Raw genomic sequence first — 25,659 nt, forward strand, 5'->3', positions numbered from 1 at the left:
ATCGACCCCAAAAGGATGAAAGGCGAAGTTGACCTTGGCGGAATTTGAACTCAGAACGTAACGGCAGACGGAATACCTATTTCTTTACTACCCACAAGGGGCTAAACATAGAGGAGACAAACAAGGACAGACAAATGGATTAAGTCGATTATATCGACCCCAGTGCGTAACTGGTATTTAATTTATCGAGCCCAAAAGGATGAAAGGCAAAGTCGACCTTGGCGGAATTTGAACTCAGAACGTAATGGCAGACGAAATATAGCTATGCATTTCGCCTGGCGTGCTAACGTTTCTGCCAGCTCGCCGCCTTGTGGTACCATCCCACCCATGCTAGTATGAAACACAGACATTAAGTGATGATGATGACGATGATGATGAAGCCAGTATGGGTGCTTTTAACATAGCACTGGCTATATGTGGAGCAATGGTAATCAATATCAAGTTTGAAAATGAAGGGAAAAAATTTTGTACAACGATTTAAAACAAAATGAAAGGTATGACTTACTCTTTACTCTTTAACTTGTTTCAGTCATTTGACTGCGGCCATGCTGGAGCACCGCCTTTAGTCGAGCAAATCGACCCCGGGACTTATTCTTTGTAAGCCCAGTACTTATTCTATCGGTCTCTTTTGCCGAACCGCTAAGTGACGGGGATGTAAACACACCAGCATCGGTTGTCAAGCAATGCTAGGGGGACAAACACAGACACACGAACACACACACATATATATATACATATATACGACAGGCTTCTTTCAGTTTCCGTCTACCAAATCCACTCACAAGGCATTGGTCGGCCCGAGGCTATAGTAGAAGACACTTGCCCAAGATGCCGCGCAGTGGGACTGAACCCGGAACCATGTGGTTGGTAAGCAAGCTACTTACCACACAGTCACTCCTGCGCCTATAGATTTTAAAAAAAATCAAGTGTGAATGATTAGTTTCAGTGATCGTGGCAGAAAAAGGGAATTTGAACGACACAGTGGCAGTGATAAAACTGGAGTAAAGGCAGATGAGAAAAAGGAAGGTGGTGGCTCCCACAATTGGGGAACAATGAAAGATGATATGTATTCGACCAATTCTAGGGAGCAGCTCAAGGAGACTGAGACTCAGGAGTGGAGTGCCCAAGCAGAGGATGCCGAAAACCAGGATCCTAATGAGACCACTGCAGAGACCACAGAGGCCAATCCTGAAGTGCCTGACGAAGAGCAAATCGTCAAGCAAATGACCCTGGACGAATGGAAGGCCCCGGAGAAGGAAAACCGTGTAAAAACTGAGTTCAACATCAGCAAGCCCAATGAAGGGGTTGACGAGTCTCAGAGGAAGAAGACCTATGTTCTGAAAAAGAAAGAATCTGATGAAGAGGATGAACAAATAAAAAAAAAAAAAAAAATTTCAAAGTTACAAAATAGAATTTTGTAAGTACCATTTGTTACCGAACTTGTCTGTGCTGAAATCAAACGTAAAACACTCCATGAAGATATTTTCAAAAGACTTCCCATGTTATTTCGTCATTGTACAAAAATTATTAAAATGAAATTAACAGGAAAAAAAAAATCTTTAAATTTTATTTTACAAATCTAAAAATTACAATTTCTCTGTAATACAGTCACACTGCTGGAGATTCAAAGTTCAGTGAACAAGGATAAAATATTGGCTTTTTTTTTTTTTTTTTAGAATTGTCCCTGCATGAGCCCTTTTTGTTATGTTTCGTTTTTATTTTTTTTTTATTTATATATTTTTTAAATTTTTGTTTTGGCCTTCAAATCTTTCTGTTGCACTTCTTTATGAATGCTGATGGTCAGCGAATTTACTTTAGAGACAGTCAACAAACTCAATCTGAAATAAGATTCCATCAGGTAAATTGAAAAGTTTCAAAAGAAAAAGCCACAGAAAAAGATCCTTTCAAAAGCTTAGAGACGTCAGCATTAAACCATGCCATGGTTTTTCTTTATATATATATATATATCTATATGGGCTAGAAGCAGTTGATGTATAAACATTGAGCCACCAGTTTTTCATGTTCTCTTTTTCTTTTCAGATTAATACACAGCAACAAGTGGTTGCTGAATATTACGTAACAAAGTGGCTGACTGGATGACAGCAGTATGAGAGCAATCTGCCAGGAAGAAGACGATGAGTGGAGGAAAGAAATATGGTTTATCTGGATTTTTTTTAGAGTCTGTTGTAGGCTAAAACGCCTTTATTACATTTTTCAAGTTTCATTGTAGAACGCACACATTTATACATTTGACTGGTGAAAGATGAATAATGAATAATGGATGTAATTAATCTTGAGAAGCAGCCAAATTAAAATATTAAAAAAAAAAAAATTTTTGTACAACTAATAAAAAAAAATTTTTTTTGAGTTTATTACATAGCAATGTTGACTCCCACGAGGCTTGTAAAGTCAAAATTATCGTTATATAATTAAAAATTTAATGCTAGTTTATCCTGTACAATGCATATATTTTAGAGATGAAAATGTAATCGGTTAATCTAGTCTTAAAAATTATACTACCCTCGACAAAACTAAACCAGTTCACAGAATCTAGGATTAGTAGAAAATATTTGCTACATACTAGTTAAAAAAAATGAAAACTTTGCAAACCAGTCTAGAAGCAAAACCAAAATAGAAAGAAATGTTGATTCAGCCCTCTTTCTAAATTGTCCTTATTTCTTTTTGTTGGCAATGGACTTAAGGATGTCAAAATCATAATAAAAATATAGATATGATTTTGAGAGCCTTAAATACATAAAAAAAAGGGATATAAGAACAGTAGAACCATTTGTGGTGAAAGTTGATATTAGTTAGAATATGAGAAGGAAACAAAATCCAACAAGCTCCAGTTGAAAATTCTAATAAAATGGTTAATCATTTTAAAGAATTCCGTTGCAATATTTACAAACACCTGCTGTGTGGAGCACATTAAGAAGAGAAATGAAAAGACAAAAAACCTTAAACTGTAGTAATAATAAGATCAGCATTGAATAAAAAAAAAAAATATTAAAAGATTGAAATAAAAATATTTAGACAATAAAAATATAAAAGTACTACAGTTAACAAAAATAAAACACCAGATGGTAAACTTCAAAATATTACGAATATACCTAGCGAAATAAGTTAAATCTAAATTATTATACTAATGCCGAAAATAATTAACTTGCACTTACAGAATATCTATACCCTATGTATCAAAATTACCCTATCAAGACTCAATTGGTTTTAAAAATAAGAATACAGATAATTTCATCTTAATGCTGTTTAGAAACCTTGATGACTACAACAAAGCCTTAATTATACCTATCGAAATGCCATAAATATACCTATCGAAATAATCTAAATTATTATATTAAGGACAAAACTTACACCTGTGTATTAAGAATACCTTATCAAGACTCAACTGGTTTTAGAGAATATGTAAAAAGCTTATCTCAACGCTGTTTGTCTAGAAACATCGACAAGAACGGTAAAGAGAGGCATAGAATTACAGCCAGCGTGTCTTGTGATGTTGTCTTTGAAACAAGGAGACAATGATAAAAAGAAAAAAAAGAAGAACAGAACCTATTTGTTAAATGAGAGAAATAATTTGAAATTAGTTCTTCAAACTCTCTGTAGAAGATAACCAGTTGTAACAAAGACAATACCTGCAAGTTAGTTACACCAAAAAAATTCAGAATCTTAAGTTCAGTGACAATTTGTTATATACTATTTCCAAAAGAGAATAGGACTATGATAATTAAGATAGATTAATAACCTTTTTGCTTTTATATATATATATATTATCATAAGAGATATGTGTGTAAACCTGAACTAGCAACAAAAATATATTTTGTATAATTTGATGGAGCTTGCAGAAACATGTAATTCAGCTGTGAAACATTAGATTGATCCAAACCAGAAGGAAGTAGACAGAGATATTAATGTAGGATGGGTGGTGGGTTGATTGATTGAGCTGATCACAGGTAATTGTATGATAAAATAGCAGATGAAGAATAATAATAATAATCGGAAAGGAAAAGGAAAAATCCAGAGGTATAAAAATGAATTAAAGAGAGAATGAATGAATTTAAAAATAAAACTCATGACAATAGAAATAGAAAAATTATATGTAACTTAGAGTCTTTACACAAGAGAAAGAGAGAGAGAGTGAGTGAGAGAGAGAGAGATTCATAAATAGGACCAATGAAGGAATGGACTTTCTAATATTTCAAACTCATGTTGTGCACCATTTATCATGTAAACATCCTATCTAAATCTTTTGAGAGAAATATCACCATCAGTTATCAAATGAATGGGTTTCAAATCTGCCAACGTCCATAGGAAGGAGTGGACGTTTTTTTGTTGTGTTTTTTCCGTTTTTTCGTTTGTTTTTGTTTTAGTTTTTTTCCATAACTTTCCCCAGACATTTCTGAAAAGACAAGCAGTGTATTAATGCGTGCGATTGAACGGTTGTCAATATCCAGTAATGACGTTACTACACTTTTAGAATCAGTGGAGTCATCGAGTTTCATTGCCCTAAACGCAGTACACAAAGTTTGAAAGAGAAACGATCTCAAACAAAGCATTGCATTCACCAACAGCAATGTAAATAACCATTGCATGTGAAATAAAAGTGTATAATCGTTAGAATTTAGCATGGGCTAACACAGGCGACACAACACCCTCTCCTAGATCAGGAGCTGTTATCATAGTTCATTATCTCCATGGTATTTTCAGCAGCAATAAGTAATTTCACAGACTGTGATCATTCTCATAACATATTGCTATGGTTTATTTTCTGTAGCAAAAGCTACCAAAATAAAAAAAAAAACGAAAAAAAAAAAAAAAAAAAAAACCTTGGAATACAACAATTTGCAACAGATTCTAAAAGGTTAAGGGCTGCAATGCTAACATGAGCAAGCAATAACAACACCCAGAAGATTGAACAGCAATCTGATCGTGGTAAGTTACAATGGCAGAGCTGTGAATAAGCAGCTTCTTCAGGAATGACAAAAAATACAATCTCTTATAGAAGGGGTCGGGGGCAAAACACAGCTGTTATTGTCTCAGTAGTCGGAAGTTGCAACAGGTGACGGAGGTGGTGGATAGGGATTGAAACTACGCTCTGTAGAAGGTGATGGAGGACAACTCATATCGTCAGATAAATAATGACTCCGTGGAGAAGGTGGCGGAGGGTGTGGGGCAGAATCGTAACTAAGTTCGATTAGCGAGTGATTTAAATAGTACTTCTGACATGGGTAGGGTTCACTTTCTTCATACACATCTGTACTATAAGGGGTTGTTGGTGGTGGAGGAATGTGCCGGAACTTGTATGTCCGAAATGAACGAACCGTGGAAGGACTATTGGAAGAGTAACAGAAATCTCCCGTGTATAATGAACGGTCTGTGACGGGGGTTGGCGGTGGGTTTAGTGTTCCTTTCGGATATTGTGTTACAGTGGAGCTGCTGGATGAAGCCCCCGTCACGTGATTCCTGTCGTAAAGAGGGGCAGGGCCTGAGCTCAGGGACAAACCAGTTCCAACAGATTTACCACGAGAAAACATTGTGTGTGGGGGAGTGATATTTTTGGGGCAAGGATTTAAAGGTTTATTAACCATCATTATTTCATGATCGTTGGCAGTATTCGGTGGGGACTTGCGGCGACAAGCAAACACAATAACTAATATAAGCAATGAGACAAAGACCACCACAAAACCGACGGTGTATTGAGCAGTGTTGGTATCACGCATAGGTGCTGGTCTAGGAAACTGACAGTCCCACTCGTCAGAACCGTCTGGACAGTCGTCTCGCTTGTTACAGCGTAACTCAGAATTAATGCAAGGGCCGTCATTACAATACGTTTGACCACTGGGACAACATTTCTCTTCGTCGGAACCATCTTCGCAGTCTTTCTCGCCGTTGCAAACCAAAATCTTTTTTATCACGTCGCCATTAGCACAAGTAAAACGCATTGTCATGACAGGACAGTTGCTTTCGTCCGATTCGTCGACACACTCGGCAATACCGTCGCAGTGCCATGCAGCAGGGATACATTTGATATCGCCCGTAACACATGTGAACTGTTCAGGAGAGCAAGTTGGTGGGTCTGAGCAAGTTTGCTCATCGTTTGTAAGAGCCAGGGCTACCGGGCAAGAACAACGTGCAGTACCATCCCCTTTCGCTACGCAAATATGAGAACATTTGCCAGTGTCAGGGTAGCAGGGATGCTTTTGAAAGTCTTCTTCACTAATCATCTGAACAGCATGGATATCGGTTAATCCCTGAATGCGACGACCTTGCATACGATATCTTACATGGGTATCAGCATAATCGACCCACTGGATAAGCTGTTGGTCTTTATCAATCCAGTAAACGTATTGTCCGAGAACAGCTAATCCGTTTGGATGTTCAATTTCACTGTCGACGAGAATTTTCCGGTTCCCACCGGAAAGGTCGGAACACTCGATGCGGTTTAATTCCAAGTCGGACCAGTATAAACGCTGGGATTTGTAATCAATGGTCAGAGCAGTTGGGTGTTTCAAGTCGTTTCCAAATAGAACTGTTTTTTCTGTTCCATCCATGGCGGCCATTTCAATCTTCGGAGGTTTCACCATGTTGGTCCAATAAATATGACTGCAACGACAATAAAGATAATTGAGTAAGAGCAAATGAAATGGAAATATGAATGGAGACAGACACACACGGAACGACAACAGCAACAAAGTAATACGTACCCCTGTTCTGGGTTCAGAACAAGTGACCGAGGCTTTTCTTCCGTGTCGCTGACCACAGTACCGACATCTGTCATATCGATGTGAGTGACATTGATTACATTATTCTGAGAACATGACCAATAAATATGATGAGAGAATGGATCAATAGCCAAATCATGCGGGTGGAAGTAGTTTGATGGATTCGGTACCACTGTTGATACCTAGAGGAAAATAAAATACAATATTGTAATTAGAAACACAGGTCTTATTTCTTTGTACAGTAGGTGTGGGTGTGTGTGTGTGTGTGTATATATATATATATATATATATATATATATAGAGAGAGAGAGAGAGAGAGAGAGATTCATGAAAAAGACAAAGACAGGTGGTCTAGAAAACAAACAGATGTATTAGTATAACGCTCGGGAATTGAAAAAGTCTTTAATGTTTCAAGCCTACGCTCTTCCACAGAAAGGAACACAGAAAGAAACAAGGAGAGAAAATAAAGAATGTGTAGTGGCTACAAATCTATCATGGTGAATATATATATATATATATAAATAATATATAAATATATGCATATTACATACATATATGTACATACCAACATATATATGTGTATATATATATATATATATATATATATATATATACATGCATATATGGGTACAGAACATCAAAAAAACATTGAACACAATGAGAAACGAGACATACAACACAAGGAATATTTCCCCTTCTTCAGTTGTCCCTGTTTCATCTATTCCGGGTTTCGAGGGCAAGGACAAGACGCGACTTCGTTGAAACAGTCCTTCCCGCAAAGCAAATTAAATAAAATTTGGAATTTTTTTGCGGAGGGTGAAAGTGGTAACAAAAACAGGACAGTGAGACAAGACAGTAAAAACAAACGGTGAGGGCTGTTAAGCCAAGGTGATAGAAAAAATATTATATATATATATGTATCTTTTATCTTTTACTTGTTTCAGTCATTAGACTTAGACCATGCTGGAGTACCACCTTGAAGAATTATTTTAAGCCCAGTAATTATTCTATCATTCTCTTCTGCCGAACCGCTAAGTTACAAGAACATAAACACACCAACACCAGTTGACAAGCGACGGTGGTGCTGATAGACACAAAGGCTTCTTTCAGTTTCTGTCCCTCTGTGCAAGGACAATCCGAACACAGACACACACACAATTAAAGGTTACAAACCTCATTCAGGAATAGCAAAATCCTAAGAAGGTACTAGTTAATTACCAATACAAAGAGTGTGTGTGAGTGTGTATATATATGCACACACTCACACAGAGTTTACTTGATTTTAGTATTTATTTTAATGATGCCAGAGACTAAACAGTAAACTCCATTAAACTTAGTAAATGTGTGCTAGTACATACTATAAAGCTTCTTCTCTTACAGTTTATAAATAAATAACACAAGGGAAGCACAGTCTTCCTAAGACAAGGCATATTATTCTGCTTAACACAATCCAACTAACAACAAAGTCCTGTTCTTATTTCATAATCAAGTAGATAGCAGAAGCAGCAGGAAAGGCCTTTAGCTGTGAAGCCATTTGCTTCAAAAGTATGCAAATATCAAAATTTGCAGTAACCCTTTTAGTGGCTGTTGTTTTGTTGTTTTGCATTGCTCCCTTATTTATGAATCTCCTCGTTAGCTTAGAAATGATAGGAGACAATTCCCAAGTGCCTTTGGATGGAAGCACTCCGTCGGTTACAACGACGAGGGTTCCGGTTGATCTGATCAACGGAACAGCCTGCTCATGAAATTAACGTGTAAGTGGCTGAGCACTCCACAGACACGTGTACCCTTAACACAGAGAGTGACAAGGCCGGCCCTTTGAAATACAGGTACAACAGAAACAGGAAGTAAGAGTGAGAGAGAGTTGTGGTGAAAGAGTACAGCAGGGATCACCACCATCCCTGCCGGAGCATCGTGGAACTTTAGGTGTTTTCGCTCAATAAACACTCACAACGCCCGGTCTGGGAATCGAAACCGTGATCCTACGACCACGAGTCCGCTGCCCTAACCACTGGGCCATTGCGCCTCCCCCAAGTGCCTTTAAATCACTATACAAACACAAAGTATTCAAAGGAACCCCCCACTCCAACTATCACAAGACTGCATTTAGCTTGTTTTTTGTTCTAGACTGGTATGGATTAAATGGGAGGTAACTGAGGCAGGACTTTTATAGCTGGATGCTCTTTCTGTCACTAACCTTTACCTGTTTTCTAAGTAAGAGTACAGAAATGACTGTGTAGTAACAAGTTAGCTTCTCAACTACATGGTTCTGGGTTCAGTCCCACTGTCTAGCACCTTGGGCAAGTGTTTTCTAATACAGCTCTGGGCTGACCAAAGCCTTGTGAGTGAATTTGGTAGATAGAAACTGAAAGAAGTGGAAATTTTACCGGTGAACATGTTAAATTATAAGGCACAAAAAGAAAAGGACTCTCCCAAGACACAACTAACATTTGTTTTTGTTGTTTTTTTTGCATCGAAATGTGTATTGTACAATACAAATAAGATGATATTTATTCTTTGAATGTAGAATTGCCATTAAAATGGCAGGAATCCTAGGTAAATTACCCTACAAAGCAGAAAAATTTGTCAAGGCTATTTGTTGACAAAATTTTCCATTTGGGAAAAAAAAAGTCATCTCATTTGTATCGTATACTACTTAAAGAATTTATAAAGGTCTTACCTCTGTGCCATTCTCTCTCGATCTTTTGATAGTCTTTGACCGGCCATCAATCCAGTAAACGTATTTATCATAAACATCATAATCAATAGCCTTTACATTGCGCAGGTTATGAATGGGCAAAACACTCGGAGGAAGATGTTCAGAGTTTGGCACCAAACGACTAAGGTCACCCTTTTGACTAAACAATAAAAAAGACTCTGGTGCTGAAAAAAGAAAGGCAGAAATTATGCAAATTAACCTCTTAATGGATTATATAGAAAAAATATATCATCTTTGTCCCCCAAAATGATATTAAATAAAATTTGATCCACTATTACAAAGTCTTACAACATTTGCTTCTTCCGGCAGATTAAACTAATATGAATGTTTGGTTCTAAGAATCTAGTCAGTATTGGAAGTATTTCAGAAAGTCATTAAGCAGTCTTTTCAAATCTGAACCTAGCATAAATAATATTGTGTAGGGCAGATAAAAAAATAACGATATTAAAATCAGTGCTTTATAATATTAGGCAAAAATTGCTTTGCATTGATTCATAAAAAATGTAAGATCTTTTCGGTTTGAATGGCAGTTTTTTCTAGTGGTGTCATATGAAATTGTCACCCATAATTATGACCCTAGTATCGATCTATTGCATTTCAATCTGTTTTAGGGTTAGGTGTGGGGGGAAGGGTATCTTTTTTCTTCACAAATGTAAATAAACCCAATCTGTTTCTTAAACGAGGGACATATTCATACGGTACAGAATGTTGTTTACCTCAATAGACGTCAGTGATTGGTTGAATTGCAGAAATTGAAGAAAAAAAACAACAAATATCTTACAAACTATAGAATTTTCTCAATAAAGCCAAGAGAAAAAGATGTTTTATAAACACATTCTACCAGTATACGAAGTTTAAAATTTTTTAGTTACCTAGAAATTATGTTAAAAACTGCCGTTCAAACCGAAAAGATCCGCAATCGAAGATAGTTAAGTTATATGGATTTTTTTCAATGTTTGAGTTAATTGATCAATTAGATAACTTGATTACTTACGGGAACAAGTTTTATTGTCTTCTCCCAATGAATAATGAGTTGGGCAGGCACAAGTGAAATATATATTGTTATCAGTGTCCATTTGATCAAATAAGGCAGGATGAGCCAAGCACAAGTGAGAACAGTTACCATTATCACCTCCACATGGGTTCCAACCTGTCAGAAATAGAAGACAAATATGGATTTCAAATTGGGACACAAGGCCAGCAATCTTGCGGGAAGGAGTAAGTCATAAATATTAAAAATAATAATAATAATGAAATTACTGTATACAGTGCTCAGGTGCACCACAACTTGTCAAAAGTGCATATAAAGCATATGCAGTAATGTACAAATGTCTGGGAGGTGAACAGTGTATGAGTCAGATACATGCTTGCATGTGTATGGAGGGGAGAAAATTCAGGTGTAGAGTTGGTGAATCTCAGGAAGCATGGAAGTTTTGAAGGATGCAGTGCTCCGACAACTAACAACTGATGCTGGCAGTCTGTTCCATGCTTCTGCAACTCTTAGCGTGAAAAAATGTTTCCTGAAGTCATGGGAGCTGTGCTGTTTTCTGACTTTGTAAACATGTCCATGGGTGTTAGACAGGTGGAGTTTGAAAAGGTGCTCAATGTTATTGTTAGTAAGATGGTTAATAATTTTATGGGTGTCTGCCAAGTCAGCTGCCAGATGTCGGAATTTCAAAATTTTGGCACAAGGCCAGCAAATTTTGGGGAGGAAGACTAATCAACCCCAATGTCTAACTGGTACTTATTTCATCGACTTCGAAAAGATGAAAGACAAAGATGACCTAGGTGGAATTTGAACTCAGGACAGAAAGACAGACGAAATGCTGCAAGGTATTTTGCCCGGTGTGCTAACATTTCTGCCAGCTCACCACCTTAGATTCATCGTCATCATCGTTTTTAATGCTTGTTTTCCATGCTGGCATGGGTTGGACAGTTTGACTGGGGGCTAGCAAACCAGTAGGCTGCACCAGGCTCCAATTTGATCTGGCAAGGTTGTCTACAGCTGGATGCCCTTCCTAATGCCAACCACTCTGAGTGTGTAGTGGGGGGCTTTTTGCATGCCTCTGGCATGGGGAGCCAGTCAGGTGGCACTGGCATCGACCCATGGTTGAATGGTGCTTATTACGTATACCAGTAATTCATTATATACTGGATTATCAGATAAATTCATTTTGGGGGAGGGGTAGTGGGGGTTCCTTCATTCTAATCCTTTCCGATGTTTTACTTTTTCATCTTTTACTTGTTTCAGTCACTAGACTGCGTCCATGCTGGGGCACAACCTTGAAGAATTGTCTTTTTGCAGAGTGACTTAGATTGATTAAAGTGATGCCATGTAAGTGTTATATTAATCCCAGAAGGATGAAAGGTATATTCAGCCTCAGCAGAATATGAACTGGGAAGCAGATTGATGAAACTAAATGTCATCATCATCATCACCACCATCATTTAATGTTCGTTTTCTGTGCTCAAAATGGGTTGAAAGTTTCAACATGAGCTGACAAGCCTGCTCCAAGCTCTGCTTTGGCATGGTTGCTACAGTAGGATGATGCCTTTCCTAACGCCAACCACTTTACAGAGTGCACTGGATGTTTTTTCATGCCACGGGCACCAGTGAGATTGCCAAGCAACTTGCAAGACTCTCTCAACAGAGTTGGAGAATAATACTGGTTTCAAATTTTGGCACAAGGCCAGCAATTTTGGGAGAGAGGTAAGTCAAATACATAAGTCAGATACATCGACCCCTGAGTTCAACTGGTACTTATTTTACTGACCCTGAAAGGATGAAAGGCAAAGTTGCCCTAGGCAGAATTTGAACTCAGAATGTAAAGACAGATGAAATGCCGCTAAGGATTTTGCCGTGTGTGCTAATGATTCTGCCAGCTTGTCAACCGATAAGATATGAAATGTCTGAGAGTAATATTGAGTGGGGTGATGAGAGGTTAAAGTATGATAGAGGGACAAGAACAAGAAAAACATGGTTGACTCATTTGGCATAAAAAGAGGATGCTGGTGAAGATGTATCAGGGAATACCCTCAAGTTATAGGCAGGTGGATAAAGGAAAAGTAGTATGGGTAAGTTCATGGGGGTGCAAGATGTGAGTATCAAGTGGATAGTGGGAAATGCAATGAAAGGTGAATGGCAATCTTGTAATTAAAATAAACATAACATAAACCAAATCTCTTTCTATATAAAGCTGAAGTTGTCTGTGTATGGCAGGTTTGGTAGCCTTCAACTAACACTATCTCCTCCGAGACCCTGCGGTGCAAGTTGACCAAAATTGAGAGTACGATAGAAGAACGCTTGCTCTTCCTTCCGTAGAAGGAAAAATTCAAATCGGACCATGTTAACACCAAAAATTATTTACATCATAAAGGGGTGCTTTTTTTATATGAAAATTCCTATTTTTTACGATTTTTTTACTGCTGTGTCACCATTTTTCAGTGTATTTCAACCAGAAAAATGTTCACTTAATGAGAATAACAAGCTACATAATGCAAAATTTTTACTTTTCAAAAATTCCAATTCTAAAGGGTCGAAACAAACCCGAGCAATGCCGGGCGATACTGCTAGTAAATTTCAAAATGCAGTAAAGATATAGAATTTTACCAGGCTGACGTGACTCTTGGAAAACCAGGATATCCATTACAAAATCATCGTGGCTTTGGTGAATTGTTGTACGGTTGGTTCCGGTTAGCTTGTGGGCACGTTCAATTGTGTTCTTCTCTAAATCGGTCCAGTAGATGAAATCTTTGTATTGGGTGATGCCACGTGGATATTGTAAATAGCTGTCTATGATCACTTGTCGGTTTTCTCCTGAGAAGAATAAACAATTGAAACATTCAGATAAAAATTCATTAAATTAAGGTGTAACGATTAACTCATAAGGTGGATATTTACCGACTGCATCGCATCATCTTTTATTTGTTTTAGTCTGTGCATGTATGACAGATTTAAATTGTTCTTAAAAACTTAAAAGGTTTAGCAGTTTTACATATCCAGTTAGGGGAGTTTGTTAATATTTGATAATCCACATTTTAAACTTACTTTTTTAAAAATTATATATATATAAAACTGCCTAACCTTTTAAGTTTTAAACAGCAATTAATAATTAATCCCTTAATTATTTTCATAATACTTAGGTAAATAAAAATTAATTTTTACACTAAAAAATAATAGGGTATCTAATCCTAGTTTATTCTTAAAATTTCAAAGTATAAACAATAAAGAAAAAAAAAACAGATCAATTCCAAAAATTTTACCAAAGAACTAATCATAAAATTTTCTTTTAATCATAACTACAGCTTACTTTACTTTTAACCAAAACCTTTCAACTTTAATTATAGGTATAACCACAGATGCTGGCACAAATTTATCCAATTATAACTTATAATTTCTATATAAAACTCTCATTCATTGGATAAATAAATATACTGAAAAATTAATTATCATATTAAAAATCATTTAATAATAAATCACTAATATTTTTGCAGTTAATATTAAATTAAACTACAACAAATATATAATAAATATTAATAAACCAACAACATATATATATATATATATATTCAACAAACCTAACATGTATAAAATTACAACTAATAACAAAACCAAAGTCAAATTACTATATAAAGAGACAACACAAAATCTATTTTCGAGGTATGAACCCAATAGCTTAATTAGCTTACTTAATCAAAAACAAGTTTTAGCATAAACTATGTATCTTTAATTAAAATATAAAACCATGAGAAAGTAAAACACTTATAGATAAATTTACAATCGACCAACTAAAAATTACGACCATTTCACACAGAATTTAAACAATATTATTTATTACAAGTCTTGAAAACTTACAGTTTAACTTAACTTAAAACTCTTTAGTAAAAAAGGACTTGAACCTTTTCTTTAAAGATCAAAACTTTATTTGCCCATACACCAAATTATAATATAAGTGTCTTGACAGAAAAATTGGGCATAAGAGACATCAGATGTGGCGAGCAAGGGAGACGACTGTACTAGCATGGTCATGTGATGTGTATGGACGAGGGTGGCTGTATAAAAAAAAGTGCCAATCTCTAACTGTGGAGGGAATCTATGGAAGAGGTAGACCCAGGAAGACATGGAACAAGGTGGTAAAACATGATCTTTGAATGTCGAGTCAACATGGGAGCAATGACAAGTGACTGAGACCTTTGCCAATTTGTCATATTCAGTGTCACACTGAATCTCCCTGAGAACTACGTTAAGGGTACACGTGTCTGTGGAGTGCTCAGCCACTTACCCATAAATTTCTCAAGTAGGCTGTTCCACTGATTGGATCAACGGGAACCTCCATCATTGTAACTGATGGAGAGCCAGAGTGTGTGAGTGTGAGATCAGTTTAATGTCAACTTTTCAATGCATATTTCAAACAGAATTTGTGAAGGCAGATTTTCCATCTCTGGATCCCCTTCCTCTCATCACTCCTCACCTATTTCCGAACAAGATGATATTTTCTTACGTTGGGACATTTTTTACAGAAGAGTGAAAAAAAAAGGGCATTAATCGTATGACAGTGACATTTGTTTAAAACTATCATGAATTTTCACAAGACACCCCCAGCCAACCATGCACACACACACACACACATATAGCAAAAATAATATATGCTATGGAACCTAGTGTGGCTCCTGGACTTGCCAGCTCCTGTCAAACCATCCAACCCAAGCCAACATGGAAAACAGACGTTAAATGATGATGATGATAATGAATGCTAATGTTGGTGATGATGATGATGAGGCAATAAAATAAAGACTACATACCTAACATATCTGAAGATTCGATACGTTTATTATCTAAATCGGTCCAATAAAGCCTATTGTCAGCATAGTCTATAGTCAAACCAGCAACGCGACCAAGATCAAATACTAAAACCTTTCGATTTTTGCCATCTAACGAGGCTCTTTCCAGCTTTGGCTTTTCTCCCCAATCTGTCCAGTACATGTATCTAGAAAAATAGAATATATTTATTTAGTAAAATTTGAAATCAATTACCATTTCTGGTGGCATATAAGACACATTTTTTAAAAATAAAATGTCTCAAGAAAACTTCTGGGTTCTATATATGAAGTTGGACCTCCCACAGGCTTCAATCTACTAAAAAATTTTTTTATTCCCTAATGTGGAAGGTTTAAATTTGGATCAATTTAAAACAGGAAGTTTGTATCTTAGAACCAGGGACAGTCTCATGCAGGTTGGAATCAAAAGGGGTCATGTAACACAGAACATAAATGCAGGAATGAAATTTGCTTATGATGAGCAAACCCAATTTTTTCAGGAGGATGTTCAATACATTCTCATCAACCCTCACATAAAAAAAAAATTTTTATTTAGGGGTTGCACTTGCATCCCTTGTTCCTGCGCCTATGCTACTGAAATAGGGGCATGTGTAATATACGTGAGCATCATTTATGATATCAAATATGGTATATAACAATTTTGAACATTTGCACAAAGCCAGAAAGTTCGGAGATGGGAACAATCAGTTACATTAGATGAATGGGTCAATTAATACTTTGTTTTTCATCCTTCTGAAGCTGATAAAATAAAGTTGACTCAGGTAGGATTTGAACACAGAATGTAGAGCAAAGTAATCAAATACTACAAGGAATTTTGTCCAGTATTCAATTGATTTTGCCAATCCAGTTATAACACTGGCTAAAATTCTTACATATTACGTATTAGTTGGAGCGGATTGTTGTTTTCACTCTGTTTTGGTTATTCTATGCTTCAGTCTTCTTCAGGTGGTGTCTTGTGAATTACAAGACACCTGAAGAAGGCTGGAGTGGACAACAACTGAAACTTAGTGAAAGCAACAATCAAAATGAGGACGCTGTGTGGTAAGTAGCTTGTTTACCAACCACATGGTTCCGGGTTCAGTCCCACTGCGTGGCACCTTGGGCAAGTGTCTTCTACTATAGCCTCGGGCCGACCAAAGCCTTGTGAGTGGATTTGGTAGACGGAAACTGAAAGAAGCCCGTCGTATATATGTATATATATGTATATGTATGTATGTGTATGTGTTTGTGTGTCTGTATTTGTCCCCCCAACATTGCTTGACAATCGATGCTGGTGTATTTATGTTCCCGCCACTTAGCGGTTCGGCAAAAGAGACCGATAGAATAAGTACTGGGCTTACAAAGAATAAGTCCCGGGGTCGAGTAGCTCGATTAAAGGCGGTGCTCCAGCATGGCCGCAGTCAAATGACTGAAACAAGTAAAAGAGTAAAGAGAGAGAGTGTAAAATTCCTAATTTTTATCAATAAATTTAATAGAATTAATTTTGAAATGAAAGTCAGTGGGAGGAGGGTGAGAAGAACTGGTAACTTGTTATACAAACCCTTCAGGTGGATCCAATACTATTGAACGTGGGTTGGATAGATCCTTCCAGATGAGCACGCGACGTGACTTGCCATCGAGACGAGCAACTTCTATTCGCTTTGTCCCAATGTCAGTCCAGTAAAGATTTTTAGCAATCCAATCTACAGCCATTCCTTCAGGATATTCAATTCCAAATTCTATTATGTGTTCTAGAGAGCTACCATTCATAAATGCACGACTTATTTGCTGAAATATCAAATAAACGGGGTCAAGATTGAAATTATAGTCATGTAAAAGAAAAAAAAAAAAGAAAACCAACATTTAAACAATTTTATATCAAAATAAACTTGGCCATAATCTCTCTATATATAAACGGCAAAATGTCTGTGTGTGTGTCCTTTATACAAATCCACAATTTTTCAGTTAGAGGGCTCGCACTTTCTATGGTCATTCAAAACCATACAAGGGTGGTCGTGCACATCTTTACATTTCCCCAGTCACCCTGCAAAGCCATTAAAAAATCAATAGAAGTGACTTTTTTTGTGAATTTTCTATCCAAAACCTAATCAAAATGCCCGAAACTTGATACACCAATTGAACGCCAGCTAGCTGTATGTGATTGGTCTGAGATTTGGACAGTACTCACGTGTATGTGCACACACACGCAGCTGTATATGCATGCACTAGCACTATGACCAGGCGTTGCCGGGTCATAGTTAAGAGTTAATTACAATAAATAGCAACTTCTTTAATTTGTTTTTCTTTTCTTTTGTATGAAGCAAAGTTTGGATGGTTTTACAAATTCAAATTCTCACTGCCACCACCAGCCTTTCTCTTTTCTATGTATCTCCTCTACAGCAAGACACCTGATTCTGTCCCTTTAACATACTTTAACCTCTCATTACCTGGTATAAAGACTAGGTTACCCCTCAGTTGAGAGGTTTTATCATGTCAGTTGACTTTGCTTTTCATCCTTTTTGGAGTAGATAAAATAAGTACCAGTTGAGCACAGGGGTTGATGTAATTGACTTAACTACTCCTGGGTGTGAGTATAAAAAACTGCACACACTCAGCCATGCCATGTCAAACCAGTGTGCAAGAGTTAGTTCAAATTCAAGGCCTGTACATCTGTTGAGTGGAGAGAATATGTTGAGGCCTTCATCCTGCAATGGACTGGACATAGGCAATCTAATCCAAAGGCAATCTACTCCAATCTTCTGAGTTACTCAGTGAGCTCAAAGGAGTCAGTGCCACATACAAAGCACCGAAAACAGTCTGTAAAGTAATTGATATTAGGAAGGACATCCATCCGTAGAACATGCCAAAAACAGACATTAGAGCTTAGTGTATTCCTTGTAGTCCTCTGGTTCACAAGATTCTGTCAAGCTATCCGGCTTGGTACTCTTAACTAAACTGCTTTGCTTTTTGTTAGTAGGAGGTAAATCATAAAAGAAAGGAAAAAAGAAAAAAAAAAAGGTCTTCATTATACAAGATACATACTTTAAGTGAAGCATCTGTCCAATATATCCTATTATCACTGTTATCAAAATCCAGGGAGTGTGCATCTTTAACTGACTGGATGGGAATTAACACATCATTGTGGTTAGTTTCGAGTGAGATACGGCGAATATCTTCTTTTCGAGAGAACAGAAGGAATCCATCAGGAACTACACAGGTTTTCTCATCATCAAGAAGCTCAAAGAAAATCCCAGTAGGACATGCACACACGGGACCCTTTGGGAATGTATTTAAACATAGATGACTACAACCGCCATTGTTTTCAACACAACCATTAGTTCCTGAAAATAAGAAAGCATTACAATATAATTTAAACATTTTGCTATAAAAATACAGAAATTATTTATAGCTGTTATTGAAACAATGTTAAATGGCATCAAGTATTATCAATAAGACCATTATTCATTCAATAACGCAGCTTTCAACTGTTCCTTATTATTAAAAACTGCTAAATGTGACTTGGTGGAAGCACGTGGCTTAGTGGTTAGGGTGTCCGCATCATGATCGTAAGATTGTGGTTTCGATTCCTGGACCGGGCGACGCGTTGTGTTCTTGAGCAAAACACTTCATTTCACATTGCTCCAGTCCACTCAGCTGGCAAAAATGAGTAACGTTGTGATGGACTGGCGTCCCATCCAGCTGGGGAACACATACGCCATAGAAACCGGGAAACTGGGCCCATGAACCTGGATAGGCTTTAAAAGGATGCATATATTTATTTTATTATTTTTGTTTATAGTATATGCTCTTGTTTTTCACTCTGATGAGCATTAGCTTTTCCTTGTAAAGTCCAAACAATATCCTCAAGACAGGACATTATAAGTTTAATGTAATTGCATTAATTTTCTTATACTACTGGAGTTATTACATTTTCATTATGAAATATATTAACAATTCAAAATTAAATGCTTATGTTGTAGAAAAATAAATCATCATCATCGTTTAATGCCCACTTTCCATGCTAGCATGGGTTGGACGATTTGACTGAGGTCTGGCGAACCAGATGGCTGCACCAGGCTCCAATCAGATCTGGCAGAATTTCTACAGCTGGATGCCCTTCCTAATGCTAACCAATTCAAGAGTGTAGAGGGTGCTTTTACGTGCCACCGGCACGAGGGCCAGTCAGGCGGTACTGGCAACAGCCACGCTCAAATGGCGCTTTTTACGTGCCACCTGCACAGGAGCCAGTCCAGCGGCACTGGTAACGACCTCCCTCAAATGTTTTTTCACGTGCCACCAGCACAGGTGATATGAGAAATAAAGAAATGGCAGGATCTATGTAAATACACATTTCTTTCACTGTATTCTTCTGAAGATAAGCCTTTGTTCCTGAAATATAAAAGTTTTTTTGAATCTTTTCGGTTTGAACGGCAGTTTTTTCTAGTGGTGTCATATGAAATTGTCACCCATAATTATGACCCTAGTATCGATCTATTGCATTTCAATCTGTTTTAGGGTTAGGGTTAGGGATAGGGGGAAGGGTATCTTTTTTTTTCTTCACAAATGTAAATAAACCCAATCTGTTTCTTAAACGAGGGACATATTCATATGGCACAGAATGTTTTCACCTCAATAGACGTCATTGATTGGTTGAAATTGCAGAAATTGAAGAAAAAGAAACAACAAATATCTTACAAACTATAGAATTTTCTCAATAAAGCCAAGAGAAAAAGATGTTTTATAAACACATTCTACCAGTATACTAAGTTTAAAAGTGTTTAGTTACGTGGAAATTATTTTAAAAAACTGCCGGTCAAACCGAAAAGAACCGGTTTTTTTAAAAACTTTCTGCATTGTTAGAAGCTTTCCTCATTCCTTATTCCATTCATTTTTTTTACTTTTGTACTACAATGCTCTACTTTAATTACTTATGTAATTAAAAGAGAAATTATACCAAATAATTCATGGAAATGAAACAGAAACATGAAAATAGATAATACGTCTGATTTGAATAATTGAAATATTACAAAATGAGAAACCAAACGAAGCCTTACCTTCAACTTGGTGCATGCTCACTGCCTTCAGTCCCATCAAATCTGGAAGCTGGTCAATAATTACTTGACGTTTTCCACCAGTAAGCTTATGCACGCGTTCAATGGATCGCCTTTGCCAATCGGTCCAGTATACATAGTCACCTGGCAAACAGTAAAAAATGGTTAGGTTAAGTATCAGCTATACAATGTCCTTTGAGGGTACATCCCAATGCAGCTGCACAATCATCTTCCCTCTTTGCTAACTAGGGTAGCTAGGGTAGTCACGTATCTCCTCTACAGGAACACATCTATTCCTGTCCTTAAATTGTACTTTAACCTCTCATCATCTGGCACACAACCCACCTCCCTTGATATTATTCACTCATTAGCACGCCGGGCGAAATGCGTAGCTGTATTTCGTCTGGCATTACGTTCTGAGTTCAGATTCTGCCGAGGTCGACTTTGCCTTTCATCCTTTCGGAGTCGATAAATTAAGTACCAGTTACGCACTGGGGTCGATGTAATCGACTTAACCCTTTCATTACTGTATTTATTTTGAGATGCTTTGTGTTTCTTTCAATCATTCTAAATATAACAAAGAATTTAGTAAAATAACTTAGTTATCATTCAGCTGGTGATAGGAACATAAATTGTGACTAAGGTTTGGTGGAAGATTTTAATTCAGAACTTTTGAAAACAAGACATTTTATCACAGAGCCAGAGCCAGTTTTGTCTGGGTTAGTAACAAAAGGGTTAATCCGTTTGTCCCCTCTGTTTAGCCCCTTGTGGGTAGTAAAGAAATTTATATTTTTATACATATTTAAGGCGGCGAGCTGGCAGAAACGTTAGCACGCCAGGCGAAATGCATAGCAGTATTTCGTCTGCCGTTACGTTCTGAGTTCAAATTCCGCCGAGGTCGACTTTGCCTTTCATCCTTTCAAGGTCGATAAATTAAGTACCAGTTACGCACTGGGGTCGATGTAATCGATTTAATCCGTTTGTCTGTCCTTGATTGTCCTCTCTGTGTTTTAGCCCCTTGTGGGTAGTAAAGAAATAACTATTCACTCATCTCAGTTGAGGGATCTTGTCTTGCAAGATGTTTGGTAACCTCTCTGATGTCGGTGCTACATGAAAAGTACCCTGTACACTCTTAAGTGGTTGCACATCATATCAGATACAGGCGTGAGCTGTGTGGTTAAGAAGCTTGTTTTGCAAACACATGGTTTCAGGTTCAGTCCCACTGCATGGCACCTTGGACAAGTGTCTTCTACTACAGCCTCAGGATGACCAATTCCTATGAGTGAATTAAGTAGACAGAAACTGTGCAGAATCCTGCTGTATCATCATCAGCAGTATTGTTTAACATTTATGTTTCATGCTGGCATAGGTTGGACAGTTTGACAGGACCAGATGGGCTCAAGGATTTCATCATGTTCTAGTGTCTGCTTTGGCAGGGTTTCTAAAGCAGGTTGCCCTTCCTAATACTAACCATTTAACAGCATGTGCTGGGTACTTTTTTCACGTCACCAGCACTTGACAACTAATATTGGTTTGTTGACATCCCTGTAGCTTTGTACTTTTGGTAAAAGAGACCAATAAGAATAAATGCTAGGGGTCATCATCATCATCATCATCATCGTTTAACATCTGTTTTCCATGCTAGCATGGGTTGGACGGTTTGACTGGGGTCTGGGAAGCCAGGAGGCTGCACCAGGCTCCAGTCTGATCTGGCAGTGTTTCTACAGCTGGATGACTTTCCTAACGCCAACCACTCTGTGAGTGTAGTGGGTGCTTTTTACGTGCCACTGCCACAGGTGCCAGGCGAGGCTGGCAACGGCCATGATTGGTTGGTGCTTTTTACGTGCCACTTCCACAGGTGCCAGGCGAGGCTGGCAACGGCCGCGATTGGTTGGTGCTTTTTACGTGCCACCGGCATGGAAGCCAGTCAAGGCGGCGCTGGCATCGGCCACGTTCAGATGGTGCTTTTTTACGTGCCACTGGCACAGGTATCACAACTACAATTTCCATTTGATTTTTTTGTGCCCTCAGATAGCCACAGTCCAATGACTGAGACAAGTAAAAGCTGCAAAATAAAAAGATATATTCTACAGCATCATCATACAGCACATATGGTGCTATAAAATATGGTAACAACCAAAGTGAAAATCCAACTCACCTAGTAAACTGAATCCAAATATATGAGGTAAATCATTTGATACAAGAACAACTCTATTAGTTCCGTCAAGGTTGGAGAATTCAATCATGTCTGTTTTAGCGTCTCCCCAATAAAGCTTCTTCTCGTGGTAGTCAATAGCAACACCATTTGGCCAGCCTAATGAAGAATTAATCAGAGCTACTCGTTCAGAGCCATCCATGTTGGCCCTTTCTATCTTTGGAGTGGTTCCCCAATCAGTCCAGTACATATGCCTGCAATATTTAGGAAAGGCGATACAGATGAAAAGTGCACAATAGAAACAATACCTAAATAAATAATATCAAAATAAAAAAACACATCTGAAAAATTTTAGCCAACACTGAAGTTGAATACACACCATACAATAATTGCCAAAACATTAACACATAAAGCTAATTGTCTATCATACTAAATGTAAATACATTGTGACACAAAATTTACTGCTATATTCATCAGAGATAGCATATCCTATGGATGTACTGTGTTTAAAAACACAAAATGATGTATATATGAGGGGATGCTGAAAAGTTCCTGACTTTAAGGATATCACAAAAGGCCTGATTGGAGGTTTAACCTTTCGAATTCTTTTACAGGGATTAGAAAAACTGAAGTACCACAGCAATAAGTATTGCGTCCCCAAAGTCCATCCCCTCCTCACCGTGGTGGGGACGCTGGCAACGGGTAGTGTCAGAGCTATGCCGTTGGGAACTTCGGCTCCTGGTAGGGCCACCCAAGGCGGATTGGTCTGACACCGAGTGGTATTAGGGCCACAACCCGGCAGACGGGGCTCTGGTGAAAAATCCTCGGAGTGTCTGTTTCGGCAACCGGCAGCTCCTCGGTCGTTCTGTCCCTGCGTCTGCGGACAATCTGCGGCAAACAGGATGTCTCTACATACTGGATTGTTGGGGCCTGCTTGTTAAATCCACATATTCCCACGAAACTTCTTCCATGGTAGAAGAAGCCGACTCAACCCGCCCAGGGTGAATGTTGCCACAAGTACAAGTAAGTAATAAGTATGTGAATCTAAGAGGGGAATATGCTGAATAAAATCATAATTAACTGATCTTCCTGTATTTTCTTTATGCAAAGCCAGGAACTTTCCAGCTCCCCCTCGTATCAGAGGGAGGCTGAACTCATCCCAGCAGCAGCAAATGATAATGTTAGATGCATTTCAGCCTTGTTAGGCATTATCAATAACACATATCCTCTGACAGGATTCTTTAGTGAAATCTCTCACCAAAGATATATACATACAATGAAAAGAAATCATTGGTGTTGCTAGTAGCTACACAGCTGAATAAAAGTCCATTGTAGGCAACAGAAGAAGCATTAGATTTGAGAAAAAGCGTGGGCTAAAACTACGCGCCTTCACTAGTCAGTTAAGGTGGGACAGAGTCACGTGACAACTTGCTGGGGCTGCCTGCTGGAGCCTATGCAGCAGGTATTTAAAGAGAAAAATTTGACAAGACAGTCAGTCATCGGCTGACACTCGCTGACGATACATTGAAGAGGGCAGGGAACAGAAGAAAGAAGAAGAAAGAAGACATGCACCCAACACCAGAGCTGAAGACACCTCCGAAAGGGGGGGGGACGCCACGTCAAAACGGTAGAGGAGTAGGGGCCAAAAACAGTAGAGGAGTAGGGGCCGAAAACGGACGTGGTTCCTCCTGATGATGTCTTGAGCTAACTAGATCCTATAAAGGAGCTGTTGTGGTAGCAGACCACGAAACACGGTTGTAATTCCTAGTCATTTATGTATCATTCATTGTAAGTACATTGTTATAGGCAAACATTTTCTGCAGTAGCCATCCAGAAATAATATCTCTTATGGATGTACAGTTTACTAGCAGCATGTATAAATCAGAGGGAGACAGAACCCACCCCAACAGTGGTGAACACTTTTTAATCAAATTGCTAAAGAATTTCTAGTAATTAATGCTTTAGCATTCAGATAACTGTGTAAAATGTAACATTTATTCACATTGTTTTGAATTAATCATGCATTATCTTGTAGCTTCAAAACTTCTACAATGTGAATATACACTTTTAGAATGACATTGTAGGGTAGGTGTGAGAGGCCAGATATGGCCAGTTTGAACATAAAACAAGTAAAATATTTGCACCTGGTATGGTCAATTTAACCCATATGGCATTTAAACTGTCCATGTCTGACCAAAATATTCTACTTGTTTTATCTTCAAACAGCTCAGATCTGGCCTTTTACACCTATCCTACAGTGTCATTTTACAAATAAACAATCACCTCATGAAAATGTCAAAGCTGCAAAATAATGCATGATTAATTCAAAATAATGTGAATAAATAAGTATTACATTTGACAGAGGAATCTGAAAGCTAAAAAGTTAAAGAAATTTCATGAACAAAATGGCGCAGGAATGGCTGTGTGGTAAGTAGCTTGCTTACCAACCACATGGTTCCAGGTTCAGTCCCACTGCATGGCACCTTCGGCAAGTGTCTTCCAATATAGCCTTGGGCTGACTAAAGCCTTGTGAGTGGATTTGGTAGACGGAAACTGAAAGAAGCCTGTCGTATATATGTATATGTATGTGTTTGTGTGTCTGCGTTTGCACCCCAACAACATCGCTTGACAACCAATGCTGGTGTGTTTACGTCCCCATAACTTAGCGGTTTGGCAAAAGAGACCGATAGAATAAGTACTAGGCTTCCGAAGAATAAGTCCTGGGGTCGATTTGCTCGACTAAAAGGCAGTGCTCCAGCATGGCCACAGTCAAATGACTGAAACAAGTAAAAGAGTAAAGAGTAAAATGAAGGATAATTGTTTTAAAATTGTGGTAAAGGCTAAACAGTTGACACATAAATCAAAGTTTCTATTTACCCTCGAATGGGATCAAGACAAATAGCTCTCGGTTCAGCCAGTCCTTCTGATATAAGCACCTTGCGCGATGTTCCATTCAAGCGGCAAACTTCAATACGATCTGTCCCTGTATCAGTCCAGTACAAATTACGCCCTATCCAATCAACTGCCACACCGTCAGGATGTTTCACTTCAGTGCTGACCACTATTTCTTGACCTGTTTGATACACAAGAATTTTGTATTAGCAAACAACAAAAAAAGAAATTAATAAAGATTTAATAAAAGGACATTAATGTAGTTTAATGAGAAATAAATAAAACAAATAT

General features: G+C 37.8%; 2 protein-coding genes across 2 annotated transcripts in view; one reads left to right on the forward strand and one right to left on the reverse strand.

Moving 5' to 3' along the window:
• Positions 1 to 913: 913 nt before the first annotated feature.
• LOC115217274 (plasminogen activator inhibitor 1 RNA-binding protein-like) lies at positions 914 to 2,319 on the forward strand. The gene has a single exon (XM_036507212.1). The coding sequence runs from the start codon at positions 933 to 935 to the stop codon at positions 1,419 to 1,421; it is 489 nt and encodes a 162-aa protein (XP_036363105.1). The 5' UTR covers positions 914 to 932; the 3' UTR covers positions 1,422 to 2,319.
• The window catches only part of LOC115216962 (low-density lipoprotein receptor-related protein 6), a 91,916-nt gene continuing 67,922 nt past the window's right edge, over positions 1,666 to 25,659 (reverse strand). Inside the window, exons 6-16 of the mRNA XM_029786433.2 lie at positions 25,354 to 25,549; positions 22,480 to 22,730; positions 20,325 to 20,465; positions 18,313 to 18,611; positions 16,832 to 17,058; positions 15,256 to 15,440; positions 13,064 to 13,270; positions 10,448 to 10,603; positions 9,415 to 9,617; positions 6,717 to 6,916; positions 1,666 to 6,615 (exon numbers count right to left, since the gene is read on the reverse strand). Coding sequence (XP_029642293.1) covers positions 5,049 to 6,615; positions 6,717 to 6,916; positions 9,415 to 9,617; positions 10,448 to 10,603; positions 13,064 to 13,270; positions 15,256 to 15,440; positions 16,832 to 17,058; positions 18,313 to 18,611; positions 20,325 to 20,465; positions 22,480 to 22,730; positions 25,354 to 25,549 — 3,632 coding nt within the window. The 3' untranslated portion in view covers positions 1,666 to 5,048. The remainder of the gene's footprint in view (positions 6,616 to 6,716; positions 6,917 to 9,414; positions 9,618 to 10,447; positions 10,604 to 13,063; positions 13,271 to 15,255; positions 15,441 to 16,831; positions 17,059 to 18,312; positions 18,612 to 20,324; positions 20,466 to 22,479; positions 22,731 to 25,353; positions 25,550 to 25,659) is intronic.

This window comes from Octopus sinensis, linkage group LG11, assembly GCF_006345805.1.
Source record: "Octopus sinensis linkage group LG11, ASM634580v1, whole genome shotgun sequence".
Classification (NCBI taxonomy): domain Eukaryota; kingdom Metazoa; phylum Mollusca; class Cephalopoda; order Octopoda; family Octopodidae; genus Octopus; species Octopus sinensis.

Bases quoted from the DNA above. Each gene is read 5' to 3' on its own strand.
- LOC115217274 (XM_036507212.1), top strand. From the start codon at position 933: ATGATTAGTTTCAGTGATCGTGGCAGAAAAAGGGAATTTGAACGACAC.